This window comes from Apteryx mantelli, chromosome 6, assembly GCF_036417845.1.
Source record: "Apteryx mantelli isolate bAptMan1 chromosome 6, bAptMan1.hap1, whole genome shotgun sequence".
NCBI lineage: Eukaryota > Metazoa > Chordata > Aves > Apterygiformes > Apterygidae > Apteryx > Apteryx mantelli.
In genome coordinates this window covers 31,510,569-31,529,055 of record NC_089983.1, presented here as the reverse complement: position 1 = coordinate 31,529,055, position 18,487 = coordinate 31,510,569, and the positions used below count along the sequence as shown (strand labels likewise).

At 35.8% G+C, this 18,487-nt stretch overlaps 1 protein-coding gene across 4 annotated transcripts in view; it reads left to right on the top strand.

Moving 5' to 3' along the window:
• Positions 1–18,487, top strand: part of PSMD14 (proteasome 26S subunit, non-ATPase 14) — a 50,098-nt gene that overhangs the window by 13,548 nt on the left and 18,063 nt on the right. For all 4 annotated transcript variants that reach the window (XM_067299129.1, XM_067299127.1, XM_067299128.1 and 1 more), the window contains 4 exons: positions 10,643–10,714; positions 11,058–11,177; positions 12,293–12,363; positions 13,326–13,476. In XM_067299129.1, coding sequence (XP_067155230.1) covers positions 10,643–10,714; positions 11,058–11,177; positions 12,293–12,363; positions 13,326–13,476 — 414 coding nt within the window. The remainder of the gene's footprint in view (positions 1–10,642; positions 10,715–11,057; positions 11,178–12,292; positions 12,364–13,325; positions 13,477–18,487) is intronic.

The window sequence follows — 18,487 nt, the reverse complement described above, 5'->3', positions numbered from 1 at the left end:
ATTAAGTAAGAATTTTTAGCAGACAGACCTGCCTTTCCTCAACGTTTTCAGAACAGTAACCCAAGCCATATAAACGCTTATCTGTGCTAACACATCCATCTCTCTGTCCAGATGTGATAGGAAACAGTGAAATATATTTTTTTAAATTGTTGTTAAAATAATTTTCATTTCTTGGATTTTCTAAAAATGTTAGCTTTGACTTTCCTGTCAGTGAAAACAACTGTTCCAGTGCGATAAAAAGAAAGGAAAACTAGTTTTGTACTTCTGAATTAACATATTTGATTGGGGGAGGGGGGAAGAAAGGGGGGAAAGTTACAAATGGGAGGGGGGCAGGGGGAGAGAGAGAGAGGTGACCTATGTCTTATAAGGAATGTTTACACCTTGACTTGGAATATAGAAAATAGAAGTGCAGATCGCTATTTTATTTGAATAATGGACTTGCCAATTAGCCATCAAGTGCTTCCATCTGTGAAATAGTTGATCAGATGGGTTAGCTGGGATGTTTCCAGATTAGGGCATTATAAATGGCACTTGAAAACTGTCACTTTGATTATGAGGTTTCAAGCATTGCACTGCTTGATGCTGTGGAACCTTTCGCTCATATTATCATGGTTTTTTAGAACATACTGATCCCATTTACTAAATCTATGGCACCGTGGGAACTTGGGAGACCTGCCACTGATCTAAAGTTCTGCTTAATCTGCTGATCTAGCCAGGATGGTGATTAGAAAAGAGCACCAGTCATTTGGTTTTCTGAGGGGGCTTCAGAATAAGAGCTAGTCATCTGGAAGGTACAGGAGGATCAGGCTCAGTGTAGATCATTCCCAAGTAACAATTAAATGCAAGTTTCCTTCAGTTTCTTCATTAGTGTAAACTGATGAGACTCTTGAAGTAAATGGCATGTTCTAGCTGGCTAATCTGCAGACAATTCCCTATGTAATAAAACACCTTTATAAAAAATTGTTTTGGTTAATTGGTTCTTGAAATAGGATGGCTTTAGTTTGGAGGGTGTAAATATGTTTTTGAATGCTATTGTCTTTAATGTAATGAAGTGTATTTTCCTTTGGAAAGTTGTGGAGTGGTTCTTGTAGGTTTTGGTACCTGTTGCACTTCCATGACCTCCTTTCCTGTATCTCCTGGATATACCTCATACACTTCACATGCTTGAATTATCTTGATACACTGTTCTCTACTTCCCATACATACTTCAAGCTTCAAATACTCCCTTTGAGATCATTCTACAAGAGGAATAAATGTGAACTATAGCTCTTAAAATTATGCATTGTTACTCTGTTGTTGCTTCTGTGACACTTTTCACCAAAGTTCTCAAGTACTAGGGAGGTTAGTTTTTCAAAATATCTAATATAACCCCTCTGTAGATGAGAAAACTTGCCCAAGTTGCATATCTAGTTTATTTCAATACTATTTTTTTTGCCCCAGAAGTTATCAACCCATTTAAAGAGTAGAAATATCATTCATCCATTAAAAACCACCCTACATCCCATTCCTGTCAAAAATGCAGAAAACTTCAAAATCAGTCATCTATGTTATCTCTTATAGAAAGTCTCAGCCACAGCTTATATGCCCAAATTGATGTTTTTGTTTTAGGAAAAAAATCTTAGTGAGATACACTATTCCATTCATTGACTGGAATGAGTATCTTATTGTGATGCTTAGTGTTTTAATACAGGAAAGTTAAATGGAAAGTTGGACATCAGATTTGAGGTACCAGTGCGGCCATGTTCTGCTGCTCTCATTGGAAGAGATGACAGCTCCATGGATAGTGTACGCTTATTTGGAAGTTGTTTGGGGTTGCTAAAGATGGATATAGTTTTCCTAGGCTTGGCAATCAACCTTCTTCTAAGCACAGTTGAGTGATTGTATCATGATTTATCTCCAAATGTGCTAATGGGAGAAGGGGGAAAATGTACTAGAATCTGTTTAGGAAACAGTCATATAACTGCCTAAGCTGATGGGTACTTACCACAAAAAAAGCACACATATGAGTATGAAAGTTGCCTTAAAGTGGGATAGGCTGCACCACACATCGATAATGTACAAACATAAAACTAAAAATAACAAAGCTAGTGGGTTGTGCCTGAACATTATCAGCTTCCTGTGATCTACTGTAAACTCTGGAGACCATTTTTAGCTGCCTCCTGTTGGCCTCAGGTTCTAAACTTGCTTATTTCTAATAATTAGGCAATTAGCTTCTGTCTCTTCGATTTAATTGCCAGTGTAGTCCAGCCAACTTTCCCCAGAAGAGACAAAGGAGCTTGGACAAGGAAATGAGTGCTGCCATAATGAGAGAGAAGGGGGGAAATCATCTTTAATCAGTCATCTTTGCATCTTTTGCATTATACTTGTTCGCTTGTAACATTCCTTTCTGCAAGCAGGAAACAACTCCTTTACGGTTACCAGTCTCACTTCTTTTTCTTAGAAATTGTTTCTTCTTCCTGAAATCCCATGCTATTGATTATGAAGTTGGAGTGCTACTATGTAGCGCCTTTGAACACTGGCTTCTGCTCTCTTCCTGCAGTCTAGAAGGGTTGTCTTCAGATTCTCCTAGAACCATACATTTCAAATGTCCATTTGTAATCCCCCCCCCCCCCAATACAAGCAACTTACCTTTCTCTTTTTTTTTCCCACTGAGTCTCCCAGCTAACCTGCTTGTGTCCAGAGTATCAATTCTTCACAACAGAAAGCATGTATACATGGAGAAATCAGTATATTCTTTTTAACTGCACTGCTGCATGAAGTGTGCTGTAGGGTGACCTTAGATGATGCCCACTGAGGGCTACTTTGCGTGGCAGAATTGTCTAGAATAAGGTAGTTAAATCTGAACTAGAGCACAACTTCTGGATATAGACAAAATGAGTCATGTTTCTTTATCCGCTTTGAGGCTCTTATTTCTAAATCCTGATACTGTGTGCAACATTGATAGGAGGAGATAACAGGTTAGATTTGGCTTTATTCTGGAGCAGAACCAACTTTTGCTGCTTTCTTTGGTGGGGGGGAAGTTCAGTAGTTTGAGGCTGATGACTGAGAATTCTTTTCAAAAATACTTATAACACTGCTAAGGATTTGTTTTGTGTCTCTGTTGTAATAGCTTTTTGCTAACCATGACGTTTTCTTATGTTTGATATTGGGAAGTATTAACTGCATTGATGCCGCATACCTTCACTTGATTTTTGCGGTGTCTCAATGATCTCTTACATTGTGTTGGGGTGGAGGGAGGGGAAACACCAGGCCCAGGAAGGATTACACTTAAGTGGCCATGTCACGTAACAGTTGTGTTGGGCACATTACAGAAAGTCTAAGTATTGCAAATTGCTTCAAAGTGATATATGTAAACTGAATTTGTATCGTGAATACATTTTAATATTGGGCAATAAGCTGTTTGTAATAAAATGTTTAGCAAACTGGAGTGGCTGACTGTTTTTAAGGTAGATTGCACCAAGATTGTGTTTAAGCTTATTTGATCTCAAAATAATTGAGTTAGTATCAAATCATCTAAATCCTGTTAAAACCTTGCATCCTATAGAGTTTAGTTCCTACTAAAAGCACATGAAGCAAAAATTTAAATTATGATCAAGAAGAAATAGTGTGTGGGGAGGGAAAGAGGGGGCAGTGTGTGTGTATATATATATTTTTTCTTCTTTAGCAAGCCTTGAGCCTCAGTCTGCAGGCTGGATTTCTATAAAATATTAGGTAATAGGAGTGATTTTTTTTGTAAAAGGCCTATTAAAATTTTGACAATTGTGGGCAATTAGCTGAGCAAAACACATTGCACTCTGAAGGTATATGGGAAATCTCTTCATATGCCCGTGTAAATGGGTTATTATACTTCTTCCATGAAACTGTTACTAATACAGGAGAGATTACTGTCAGAAAAGGAGATTTTTGTGCTCTAATTAAAAACTTCTGAAGGGCTGGGCTAGAAACCTGAGCCAAATAATTTTATTGGCAGCTCTTTGTAATAAAAAATCTGACCAGGTTCTGTCTCTGGAGTTTCCCAGTGTGCTAGAGGGTTTTTTTTTGTTTAAAGTTCTGCACACGTGCGCGCGCGCATGTGTGCATGCACGCATGCAGCAGCATGCGGTTAGTACGCTGCACTGAAGAGCTGTTAAGAAACTGGCTATCCCAGCCCGGTTAACCAAGGGCTCAGAGCTGCCTAAAGTTCTCTGGTGAAGAATTTTGATTTATGAAGAGGAGGGAGATGTTGTTATTGCTGTTTAGAGTTTTGCCCAAATGCGTACCTGAATAGACTCCTTAGGAGACAGGATTTTGTGAAATGTACTGAGAGATAGGCAGTTTTTCTTACCCTGATTGTTAGATTTTTTTTCCCCCCACAAAGATATTTTTAATTTAAAAAAGCAGTTGATACCATAATATTTCCTGAGTATCCCTACTCCATTTTGGAGATCATACACTGTCTATGAGATTAAACATATTACTGTAATTTTTCTGACATATGGTGTAACAAGACAATGTGATCCGTTCAGAAATCTAGGCTGTTTGTTGAGACTTATGGTATTTTGTGGTCTGTTATGTATGCTTGATTATAATTGGTATAAAAATGGGTCTAAGCATACAAACTGTTTAGACACTATGCTTGCTTCAAAATGTAATCCTGTTGATGTCAAACTAACTGTAAAATTATGTGTGTACTAGCTTGAAAACTACAATTTTCCAATTCTTACTAATTAATGTGTGATTCACAGTGCAAACTAATATGCTTATTTTTCCCCTTTTATGAATTCTCTCTGAATTTCTTTTTTTTTTTTTCCTGAATTATGTTCAGTCATGACAAAACAAATGATGGGTTAACTTGCTGTAGTACAGAATACAAAATACATGGCTTCTGATATTTGGTATTATAGTGTTAGTAAAACCATTGAAATTTGGAAATAGGGCTTACTCCATTTGTCACTTCCAGTGATTTAATACAAGCTGATATTTATTCTGTGTGTTGTCTCATTTACTACAGCAAAAGTTGCATCCGTAACCATAATTTTAGGTTAAATAGTGTGGAAAAAGGACTGTGCTATTCAAGAAATCTTAGAATCTTTAGGTGAGTTTGTTATACAATTTACCTACAAAGGGTGAGTAGAGAAGAGCAATAGTACTCAGATGAACTTTTAAAATTAGTCTTTTATTTCTATTACCTCTGTCTTCTCTGCACATTTGATCAGGTTTCCGTGTCCTCTCTGTATTCTGTAATGTTCTTTCACACTTTCCAAGCTATACACAATTGGATTTACCTCTACGAAACAATGTTTCTAAGCTCATTTTAAGCTCTCGATCTTCTATGCATGCTTTAATATGCTAAGTTATTATTTGACAATGGTTGTCACTGCATATATACCCTAGTCACCTCTTCTCCCCCCCCCGCCTCCCCCCCCCCCCCCAGACACGCACACGCAAACACACACAATAAATTTGATGATTGTCTAGAAAACTTGTTTTGGACGAGGTGGGGGAAGGGGAGTGAAGAGAAGGGGAAAAAATACTCTTTTTCATTCAGAAGTAATGCAAGTTTTTCTGCTTTTGGTTTTTTGTTGTTGTTAATCTTTCTCAATTGTCTTTTGGTATAACAGCTGAAAATACGTACTGAAAGGGTTAAGTCGGCATGAAAGAATTCATTTCCACTTTAATGACCTAGCCTTGCTGGGTTAGGACGATGGGGAACATGCTTCTGACTTGTACTCCTATTGCCAATTAACACCTCCTATAACAGGTTGCATCAGCTAGTCATTGAAGCAGAGGCAGTCGAAATAGTTTACATGCAGCTTGTTTTTCACACTAGTTGTTTAATACTCACAAAATTAAACTATTAAAAGGTTCTTTCTTACCTTACTGGGAAAGAAATAAACACTATAGCGGTCAGTGTTGCCTGTGTGCTATGTTCATGTTTAAATTATTCCAATTGCAAAAAGAAAAAAATGATGTAATGGTTGTATCAGTTCCTCAATTTTACACAGAAATATGTTGTTGGAAACAATAATGACAAGATTTGCTCTAGAGCACTTCAGTTCATTGCTTTTTTTTTTTATTAACGGCTGCCCTTGTAAAGTCTGTTTTCTTTGTTGAAACAGCTATGCTAGCAGATCTTTCAAAATCTTTTGTTCTATTAGTGTGACAATAGAGCAGTATTTAAGTTTAAATCATACAAGAGAAAGTGTCTTGATTTGGAATATTTCACAGTTGCTGGTATAATTAATTGAGTCCACTTTTATACATATTTAAATGTAAAAGAGTACAAATAAAGAGCAGTGCTCTAAAATGACACTTTAGTTCACATTTTATCAGCAGGTATTTTAATAACACAATAAAATTGGTTAAATAATTGATACCAGTTCACACTAAGAGAAAGGTGGGGTAATATACCTAAAAGTGTTAACAAATTTGCTAAAAGGCCTGAGTAGGTAACACTTCAAGGCGTTAGTTTTTATGCTGTTAGAATGGCAAATGCCTTTAACACTTCGTCAACAAGGGCTGCCCAAGTAAAGGGCTGCTTTTTATATTGAATCATCTTTTTAACTGCCTGAAACAAAAATGGTATCTTGCATAACTTAATTTTACATTTTAATCTTTTGTTCATAACTTGAATGTGATTCTTTTTCCATTACAAATCTCATTGAAAACATTCTTAAACAGAAAGGAAAATAATAGATAAAATTAAGATAGCACCATTAACATTTTGTCTGTTATTATTACAAATTTTACCAATTTTCTTTTTAATGAAATAGGGATTCTGCCATTATATCCCAAAACAAACCAGAGTTTTGCCAGGTTTCACAAGATGACTGGCTCTCAGGCATGTCATATCACTGACTGACAACATGTGTAGTTGATCTAAAAGAAACACCCTCCTTCAATAAGGAGCATAGTACGATATTTGACTGCATTCTCACTATGTCTTTGGATGGTGAGATATTTTTAAAACAGGTTTTTGAATTATAATCATAACTTTATTCAGCTTATATAGGAATGATTGGGGAAAAGAATGCTCCTTGTAGTTTGTAAATCCCATCTCTTTCCAGTTCCCCAAGAAATTATTCAATAAAGCTGTGGGCAGGCAAGAAGGAGGTAGCATTTGCTATTTGGTTTTAAGATGGAAAATCTTGCCCAACTCTAGATGATGGGAAACCTATCTGAATACCATAATGAAACCAGTACTACTAGCAGATCTCTTGCCCTATAGGTGTAAATGCTTTCCTGTTTAGGTTTCTGACACCAGCTAATTTAATTTGGTCCTCTGCTCCATAAGGATGGTGCTCCTGTGTTAAAGTTGGCAGGCAGTAAAGTTTATGAACAGTGATAATAGCGCATGCTGTGGAGGGTCAGTATAAAATACTGAGAGATTAGCTAGTAAAGTCCGTTTCTTCCCCTTTCCATCACAAAAGTGCATAAACTTCTGTGGAAGAGTGTAGCAGAAATATGCCAAAGACATCTCAAAACGTATAACACATAGATGGAACAGCTCCCATGTACTGTGTAACTAGTGTAGAGGAACTATGGCTGTTATTCCAGCATTGTATTAGAATAGCAGCTGTTTGTGGAAAAGGAAGTGGTCCTACACAGCAGAAACTGGTTCCTGTTTCCAAATGTCTGTTCAGAGGTATTTTTTTCCAGATTAAATCATCTATGCCTAAGTAAGCTATCTGAAAGACCCAAGCTTCATTTTCTTATCTTTATCTATTAAGTCTTTAGAAGTTTTAGGTTAAGAACTTAATAAACCTTGGCATTATCATTTTGTATAAGAAGACAGGTACAAATGCAGTATTTTTGGTGTCATCTTTGACAGAAAAATTAGAATTAAATAAAAAACCTTATGAAGGTAGGTTATAGAGAAATTTTAACCTATATATCCTTTCTTATCCTTTCATATCCAAAATTCCCCAATCAATACATCACATTGTCTTCAGAAGACTTTTGAGTTTATTTTAATCTATATTCAAAGCAAGGGAAGGAACCTTAACATGAAAATTAATACACGTGTCATTTGATGCAAGTTGTGAACACAGGTGTCCAGGTATGGGAGAGAGACATGATAAATCCCCCAGCTGAAGGAAGGGTGTCCATGGGATCTACCATCTTCCCAGGCATCAGAGAATCCATGCAGGAGATCCTATTTAAATGCCCTAATCTGTGGAATTAACTTCAATTCAAGATCCTGATTTTTGAGAAGCCAGTTTCAATCAAGTGTGAACATTAATCTTTAAGAAATCACAAAACTCCTTGTGCTAGGCTTTGTGTGTGTGTGTGTGTGCTATTCTTTATTAAAAAAAAAATAGTGAACAGTGAAATTGGATGCTTGCAGTGAAATGGTAGAGAAAATCTGCAACAAATGTAGGATATGTGTATGGTGATGTCACAGCATGGATGTAACAGTTCTTCCTAAAACTCTACCGAGGTTATTGTAGTTGTACTTTTCCACTCACTTCTGACCCCCTTTGATCTAAAAGGGATAGAAAATTGGAAAAGAAGAGAACTTGATGTATGTAGAAGGGGTTTGTTGTCAGACTGATACATTCTTTCAAAATAAAAAAATTCTCTGCTTTTCTTTCAGTGATTAAATGGAAATACGAGTCTTCATGCTTCCTGAAGTATTAAGACTTCTACATGAAAAAAGATAACTCTAGAATAGACTTACAGTAGGTGAAATACAGTTAAAGAAATAAAATTGTATATTTGTGAAGGAAAACCATAATATCAGAAAAAGATTGGGCATTTGAGGCTTCATCAGACGGACAGTTTGGTTGTAGTAAATTTGCAGTAAGTGGTTGGAGTGTCCTACACATCAAGTTCTGTGAAATGTTCTGATTAACTGCTCCTAAATTTTTCATCGCAAGTATTGCGGAGGAGCTCCTCCACTGGAGCATCTCTCAGTGGTGGGCTAGGGGTAGTCAGGCAAATGCTCCTTGAGGAGGGGGAATTGATTAAGGATGGACCTTTGGGGAGTATGTCGTAGGAGGTGGAATGTAAACCTGCTGAAAGATTGCTGATGGAAAGGCCAAAGTAATAGAACAATTGGCAGTGAATAGTTTGGGTTTGTTTTTTTTCCCGTATTTTATTAAAGGGGGGGGAGAACAAAATATCAAGAGGAGATGGTCATCAATATCAAAGTTAGAAATAAGGGCTAAAGGTTTTAGGAAGCAGTTGTGGTTGACAGTTATATATGCAGAATCACGTGTGTGGGTTTCAGAATATAAAAGATTTGGTTTCAAACCTCTGGAGCTAAAAGAGCAGCAATTCACTGATATTGAAAGAAATACCCTGAATTTTCTTACAGTCTTTAAAGCATTCTGTAGAACACCACACTAGATAGTGTTGTTCTGTGTTCAAGACGAAGTGTATATAAAGTGAAATTATTAAAGGCAGTGCTAATTACTTAAATTCTTGTTTTTATCTTCTGGCTCTACGGCTTGTGTTGACCACTGTCTTGTGCGTGTTTCCATGTCGAGGCATGTTGTATTGAATTCTGCAACTTTTTTCACTGTAGGTGAAAAATCAAGAATTTACTCAGAGAAGCTTTCTTGCTTGTTTGCCCAGATTTGCTTATAATTGTGGAATCAAAGTTCTAAATCTACAAAATGGCATAAAGGCACCTCTGGGTTTTTCCCCTTTTACTTAATGTGGGCTACCTTTCTTTACCGTGCTCCAGAGTTGCTTTGTAGCCATTCTAAGTTGGTTGTTCTACACCACTTAAGGCAGAATTCACCTTTTGTCTTTTCAGTGGGAATTTGCTGTACACAATTTGGTAATAAAGTAATGAATGTACTGTTAATTGGGTGTAATGAGGTAAGCTGATGTGTAATTCTGTATAGAAGAGCAGTATGTCCCTTGCTCTTCAAGAAAGGGACATTTAAACTGCCGTCTCCTGTGTTTTTGCTTTTCAACAGTACACAGAACCTGTTTCAACCAATCATTCACACCTGGGACAGTTGTGCTAATTTTTGAATAACTACTCATAAGGCAAAGAGCAAAGTATTTTGTTCACAGCTTTTCCACCTAGGGATCGGAGGTCCGTTTTTTCTCTCACTGTACCAGTGTATCTGCAAAGTGCTCCCATAGCCTTTATCTGCAAGTCCTCTTTAGCTGAAAGCTGATGAAGCAAAGGGAAATTGCTGTTTGTGTTGGTGCCAGTTAATCATGCTAGCCCAGCAGCATTTACATTCACACCACTGTAAGAAACACATAGTTAATTGGAGAACTGGCCATGTTTTACAGCTGACGAATGTTAGCATTGCTGCAAGGCTGACTAATGGAAACTTCTCTGACTCTCAGCCTGTATGTTTTGTAACAGGTTTGTACCCAGTGCAATACTTGTTTTTTATTTGACTGCTTCTGGTAAGACTGGTATTTAGATTGGTATTGTTTGCGGGGGAAGGGGAGATGGGTGATGGCTGGGTGATTTTTATTACAAAATAGGTTTGTGTAGGAAGGTGCTATAAAGAAGTATTTGGGGTTTGGGTGTGTATTTTTGTTTTTTTGTTTGTAAGAACTACATCTGGCACACAAAGCCATATTCTTACATGCATTTTTCATTAAGTTTCAAATAAGAAAAAATATATATTTAGGAACTGCAGCGTAACAACTGTGGAGAAAATACTTAATTATATATTCTCTTTCATAGGGGCCACCTACAGATGCTCCTGCAGTCGATACAGCAGAGCAGGTTTATATCTCTTCTCTTGCACTGCTAAAGGTAAGTATTTTGTGTGTTCTACATTTCTGTTATAGAGCTGGAGATACAACACCTGGCACATATCCAAAGTTTATGAACTTGTTGTGTTGACTACTTAGATGCCGATCAGACCAATTTTTTAAAATAAATTCAATACAGAGTGTAACACTCAGAATAAGAAACTTATTTTAATTATTTGTCTTATATTGCCTTAATTTTTACTATTTTATCGTGCTGTAGATTTTCCAGTCGTGTTAGAACTTGTGAATTATTGATAGATCAGCAAAGGCTGGAAGAGCTATCCCAAGTCAAGCTTGAACCGCCTGTTAGTTAAATATACAATGTCATTTGGTCTCAATTCCAGATGTTGAAACATGGTCGTGCTGGTGTCCCTATGGAAGTTATGGGTCTGATGCTCGGGGAGTTTGTTGATGATTACACTGTGAGAGTGATTGATGTTTTTGCTATGCCACAGTCTGGGACGGTGAGTTCTTTGCAATTAGACCTTGATAGGTGTTTTTCCTTGCGATAAATAATTTGTAAAAGCTTTTCCCAGCTTATCTCACTTATGCAATCTTAAGGTATAACCAATTAGATATAATGCAAACGTGTAATTCAGGTGTTGATATAATTAAGACAGTCTATGCTTAGATAATGTTTGATTATTTGAATTTAAGGATTTCAGTAAAATTTCTAGTTCAAACAGATTTGTTTTAGCTAAGGCTAATACATAAGTATGTAGATATGTTTTGTGTTTCTGTATGTATAAATATATTAGTATAACATCATTTACAAGAAATATAAATTGATAACAAATTGTATTGGTGAAAAGAGTTTTAAAGCCAGGGTATGGATTCCGAAGTAAAGATCTGACTGGAAGTGTATCATGCCCTTAATTACAATGGTACTGTAAAAATACTTCAAAGTGCTCTCTTTGACAGCTCTTACAGTGGCATATTTCTCAAATGATATTTCTGTGGTGTAGAAAAATGAGTATTAATGTTATCAAAATATTTTAAAGTGATGATGGTATAATTGGAAATTATGATGCTTTGGGTATAAGTTGAATGAAATAACGGCTCTTAAGAAGCACAGAGCCCTTTGTAACTCCTACAGCTGCATATCACTGAAGTATTATCATTCTCTTATCCTGAGCTTATTCTGTGCATGTGCTAACATGGTGTGTATAATCAGTATATATAGAATCTGCAGAAAGCCAGTACAGCATGTTATTTGTCTTGATCAAGACCTGTAGAGCTGAACTAGTAAGAAACAACAGGCCAGAGTCTGCAGAACAAAAAGGAAGAGGAGGAAAAGATGAATCCCTATGCCTGTTTAATGTTTACTCACAGAAGAGATCATTTAAATAGAAATTCAAACATTTTTTTAGCATTTAAAAATCACTTTGAAATAGATTTATAAAATTGTATTCTACATATAAGGGTGTTCTATCAATTAGTTGTAAAATAGTCAAGTTTCCCTGTAACAGGAATGCTTATGACATTATGTTTAAACTTTGTTTTATGAAAAGTAACAAGTGAAAAGATAGTATTACTTTATGTGCAAATGCTATGATTTTTGTGCCTCTTCCTACATCAGGGTGTCAGCGTAGAGGCAGTTGATCCTGTATTTCAAGCCAAAATGTTGGACATGCTGAAACAGACAGGAAGGTAAGTCACCCTAAAGAGCATTGACAGAAACAAATACTCCCTGCATGTTGTTTGGAAGAAACAGCTGACTGTCTGCAAAACTGATAATCTAGGGGCTATTATTAATGCTTAAAAATTAATAATTGGCCCAGAAATCGTGAGAGTAACATAGCGTGTAATTCAATCCACCTCGTGCCTTTCAGTTGTCAAGAGATTGTCACTCATGTTAAATCTACATCTTTGAATATTGGGCAGAAATATGAAAATGCTGCTCTATTTAGTGCAGGCAGTTACTAGAAAGTAACTTCTTAAAAGATTGATTTTTCTTTTATTAAGATACAAAATCTCCAAGTCGTAGCCCTATGTGTGGCCAATTTAATGCAAAGAAAGGAAAAAATCGTTTGATAAAAGATCCTAGTATTTAAACAAATTTTTTATTTCACTCCTACCTCTCAACAGTTGTCGTCTGCTTGCTCGAATTCTTCTACTGTGGGAAAAACTTCAAAATTAATGTTAGCAAAAGGCTCAGCAGCTGAACAGAACAGTGCAAATTGCTTTTTGACTGAGTTCCTAGTTCTACTGCTGGTTTAATTGATATTTAATCTTTTCCCACCGTTGGTTCCCGTTGTCCATGTCTGAAATGGACTTTCTGCCGTGAAAATTCAACCTTCGATGCCAAGGAGTTAAAGAGTAGATATTTACTCAAGTGCTGAAAGGGTAAAAACTGGTTCAGGGAAGGTGTGGTAACAGGGTGAAAAACTGAAAGCACAATCTACCACTGCTAATGTGCATCCTTTAATAATAGCACTTTTTTGTCGCATTTATTCATGTCCATGTTTTCACCATATTATGGTGAGTAATTTAAATATTTCTAATAGTGCTTTTTCACAGCTCATCCTAATTTATGCCTTGTTACATTACTATTTCTTCTTGTGTTATGTGTTTTTATTGTTAAGAATCTCAGATTGTCCTCTTTGTTTCAGACCTGAGATGGTGGTTGGTTGGTATCATAGTCACCCTGGCTTTGGCTGTTGGTTGTCTGGTGTAGATATCAATACTCAGCAGAGTTTTGAAGCTTTATCGGAAAGAGCTGTTGCTGTGGTGGTGGATCCCATTCAGAGTGTAAAAGGAAAGGTATAGTGGGCTTTTTTTTTTTTTTTTTTTTTTTTTTTTTTTTTTTTTTTTTAAGGCAATTCAGTGAGATTTAATATAGAGGTACTGCAAATACATACAAGTTCTTGATTTTTGGAGGCCAATTCTCCATTAAAAATAAAAAAAACGAAACCAAATTTCTCATTGTAGATTACAACATCCTTTTTCATTTATTCTACATCTTACATCAGTAGTCCTTAAACAAGCTGGAACTCTTTGATGTTGTCAGTATACCTAACCAATCATATTCCTCACTTTATATTTTGCTATTCAGGTGTCACTCACCATTTTTGCAACTAATAATCCAAGTATACGTGTGTTAGATATTACATTTTAGCCATAACATTTAAGATTAGTTACAAAAAGATTGGGATAGGTTCAGCCCCTTAACATGGATACTAATAATGCATTATTTTATAGGCATTAAATATATGGCTCTTAGTATCATTTCTATTCCAAATGTTTTAGACAATAAAACTTTACAGAAGACTTGATTTCAAACATTTTTCAATTCAAACATTGATTTCAAACATTCAAGTTTTTGAGAAAGGGTGCAGATGAATGATTAAGTATGTTAAATGATTATGAAAAGAGATCAACTTGCAAAGCATATTGGGTTATAGTTGTCCTTTGTTGAAATCTCTTTTGTTCTTGTTTAGTTCTCTTTTTATTTCTTTCTAGCCCCATATGCCATTTTCCTATTTCCTGCCTCATGACAGCAGGGAGCAGCTCTATTATCACCTTCACAGAGCTGTCTGCAAATGTGAGAGGCAATTCGATTTTGCTCAACCACAGGGAGAGTGGATTAGAAAAACTACAGAACGTACAGAAATTGGCTAGGTGGTTTACTGCTTTAAAATACTGCTGAGGTGTTTTGTTTGAGCATGCACTCCCATTGTATTGTAGAATAATTATTGAAATGCGTCACAGTATATAGGGATGGCATTAATGTAAATTTATAAATATTTTAAAAAATCAGTATTAATTTTCTGTAAAGCTATAGTATCATATTTCCTGTGAGACAGATCATGTTAAAGCTACCAAACAACTCCACTAAGAGTTCCCTTAATTTCATAACAGAATATTTTTAAACTATAGTTGCAGTTTAAGTTGTTGGTATTTTTTAAATTATGTTCTATTTTATCAAATTTGTTTGTGTAACAAATACAGACATTGAAAAATGAATAGCTTCTGATCCTTTGCAAGCTATTAGACATCTCAATCAAATTTGCTCTCCTTAACGTGCATAAAGAGTAAAAGAATATTTTGGTAGTTTTTTATGGAAAAATATGTTATAGTGAAATATTTCATTAATCCCGATTTATTTTTTTCTAGAACTTTTCCTTTTTTCTTGTTTTTATTTTTCCACTCCAATACAGACATTGAAACAAGATTATTTTTATTTTGTCAAAGTATAATGTGGAGGACTATAATATTAATATTTAATTTAGAGCCTCACTAGTTACTAAATCCATTAAGGGAAAATCCTCCCAGTAAGTCGTACTACTGTTATACCACACTTGCTTCCTAAGTGTCTCTTTTATTTTTTGCCACTGTTTGACACAGTTGTCATCTTTGATGAGAGTCTTTGTTCTCTTTGGGAAAATAATCTTTGGCTTTTTTTAATTTGAATGTGAATAAATTTTATGAAGTCTGGAATTTTCGTCCATCTAAAAATCTCTCAGTTACAACTTTTCTTATGGCATTGTTGCCAGTTCTTGAGATCACTGGAAGTCTTGTAATGTTTGTATTTCATACATGTCTAGCTGCTAGAGTCAGATGATTAAATTACATTCTCAGGTTTCACATTAAAAAAAAATTACATCTGTCATGTTTCTGGCAAGTGCATTCTTAAAAGCTTAGAAACAGAAATACAAAGAATGACCTAAAATATGAGTAATACTACTAATTAATTTCTTGATTTGGGGGTGAGATCAGGCTATGGGATGTTTGATTTGTGGACTTTTATGTTCTTAGTTGGCAAGTTCACTCATATTAAAGTATAGTTTGGTTTTAGATGAACTGTAAGAAGGAAAGATATATTAGAGCTCATGGAGATTTCTTAGGTCGGATTTACTGTGACTGCTTCGTGTGCATGGCTGCCTTTAGCATGCTATCCAGTGCCTCTTAGACTTAACTCAAGCTGGCTAAGATACTGTTTCAGGGAATTACCTGCTTCCCAACACCAGCAAAATAAGACATGCTTGCAGAGGTAATTTTGCTGGCGTAGTAGCTGCTGTAGTGGTGTGCTTTTGCTAGTGCAATGCGAGTCCAAGATCATTACTCATTATACCTTTTACCAGCATAACTGTCTGGCAAAAAAATTTAGTGAACATGTGGCATAGAAGATTTTAATATGGTATGTTTTGACTGAGATTAGAAGTATTTAAAAACAAAGTCCAAAATAACACATTAGCTAATTTTAAACCTGCCTTGGGGCAGGTCCGTGCCCATTTAACTTGCTGTGGCTCATGGTGAAGCAGTAATGGCTTGTGCTCGTGAAGACTACCCAGGGCAGAGGTTATTCTCATGGGTCAGGAAGTTGAAGTGAATTCTGGTGAGGAGCCTCTGGTTTACCTGGATTAGCTAAAGCATTAAAAAGTAGTTTGCCCTGTCACTAGTGGAAGGGTAAAACTTCTCAACTTCCTTATCGTTAGCTGTCCTTATTGGGACATGCCTGCTGTGATTGCAAATGCCTGGTAGGATTAAGGTGTGTGACTGAGATTTAAACATGAAAATGCATATACTTCTCATCAATTTAAAAAAAGGTCATTTTATGTCTTGCTAAAGCCCTTGAGCAAAAATAGAGAGTCCTTAAAATATCTTAGTTTCTATAAGCAGTCATATAGACCTGTGGATTAAAAGCCCACTGCTTTAATGATGACTTTAGTACTGGGATATTACTACATAAATATAATAGGACACATGAAAGACAGGTAACTTATTACTTTACATACATATTCTTACACATGGTATGCTTTTTCATGATGTTGTACCATTTATTGCAATATTTAGGCTAATAATATTCTAGCTATAAAACAAACTCAAAACAGCTCAGTGAATATTTACTGAAGTTCAGTGTTATCAGAATCCAGAGAGTATAAAAAGCTTTATGTTTGGAGGTTTAGGTTTTCTTTAATTGATTTCTGTGAATGAAGTTCAGCATAAGCATGCTGAAATGTGGCCAGTGGCCAACCTGACCAGTTGTTGCTTGATTTTGTACTTGCTATTAAACCTTTCTTTTTTCCCCCTCCAATGTTCCAGTCTGTGAATATAATACATATTTAGAATATTCCACAGAAAAAGTAATTTATTTAAATGATCTGGAATAATGCTTAAATATTGACATTTTATGTTTATCTCTAACATGTATTTTGAAATGTTGTACAGAGAACCTTTGCCAAATGTTAAAAATAACAAAAAATTTTTTGGACCTTAAGTTAGCAGCTGTTCTTCACCTCTTAAGGAAAATTTAACTATAGTAAACCCACTACAACACAATAGCTTTCCCTCCCCAAGCCTGAACTTATGTTACACTTGTATGTGTTAAATTAAGAAACATCTATACGGTTTTGTTTAAGCATGTCTATACTTTTTAAAGAGACACCATTTAAAATGCTTTATTTTTCTGAGTAGTTGTTCATTGGTTTCCCTTGGTTGATAATTGCTGACATAATTACTGACATAAAATTTGGTGAAATATCCAAAATTCTCAAAAATCCATTTTGTATATCTGAGAAAAGTTTGCTTGCGCTTGCTATATTCAGTAGGATATGTAGCAAAATCTCTTGTTCCTACAGCAAAATTTCTTGTGCCTTGTACTGTAGCCTCTCTTAGTAAGGCACTATCAAAAAAAATTACAGGAAGATCTATTGTTTTGTGACAAAAACCTGTTTAAAAGATTATTTATTTTCTGAAGAGAAGACTTAGCTTTGTGAGAACTTTTTATAAATTGTACTATGCATATTAATCACCTCCTGCCAGATAAAAATGAGCATGATGAACATCTTAATAGTGTGCTCAAACTTCATCCTGCCACTTTCATAAAAGAGGCTTTTGCTAAGGAATTTTATTGTTATTTTTACCTCATTAAGAGGATGGAAGGAGAAATAAGCATTTGCATTTGGGTAACCAGGTAAATTAAAATCATCCAGTTCAGAAGTGATCTCAGGAAATTATCTAATCCCACCTTGAGCACAACGTGCGGTCCATATTGAGTTTAGACCAGGTCAGTTAGGTATTTCTCCATTTGGGTCTTAAAAACCTCCAAGGATGGAGATGCTACAGCCCTTGGGGATACCTGTTCCAATGCTTTTTTTATTCCCACGGTGTTTTGTTTTTTTTTTCCCCCCTTGTATGCCATGAGCACCTCCCCATTTCATTTTAGGACTGTTGTCGCTTTCTGCTGCCATGTACATTGGTAACGAAGCTGGATCTGTGGTCTCAGTAATCTCCTCTCATGAAATTGGAAGTTTTGGTATTTCAAAGTGTAGCCAGAATGTGAACTGTTGTCATCTAAAACTACTTCATCCAAACAGTTTCTTTTCAGTGGGAGCTGTAAATTGCTTTCTTTTGTTCAATTTATGACATCTTTACTTTTTTTTTTTCTAAAAGGAGTCTTTAACAAATGTGATGAGCTTTCTCATTTATTCTTTTGCATGTTTTTAAGGTGTGATGAAAAATTTTCTTATCGTGCTCCTGGAAGTCCCAAAGAGGGACTATTGTACTGTATGTTTTAACAAATGTATGATTTGTCCTAAAATAGCAATTATCTGGAGAGAGGGAGAGAGAGAGAGAAATGATGTCTTTATCCTTCTTGTACAAATGATGAACTGAGGAAAAGAACTTAGCTGGATTGCTGCTGGGGATCCACAGCAAAGCTGGATCTGTCCAAAGCCAGGGTCACCTTGAACAAGGTTAAGGTCTCCAGGTCATCTTGAGCTGGTGAAAAAGAAAGATCGTATCTTTAAATTCTCAGATTGCTATTAAGAAT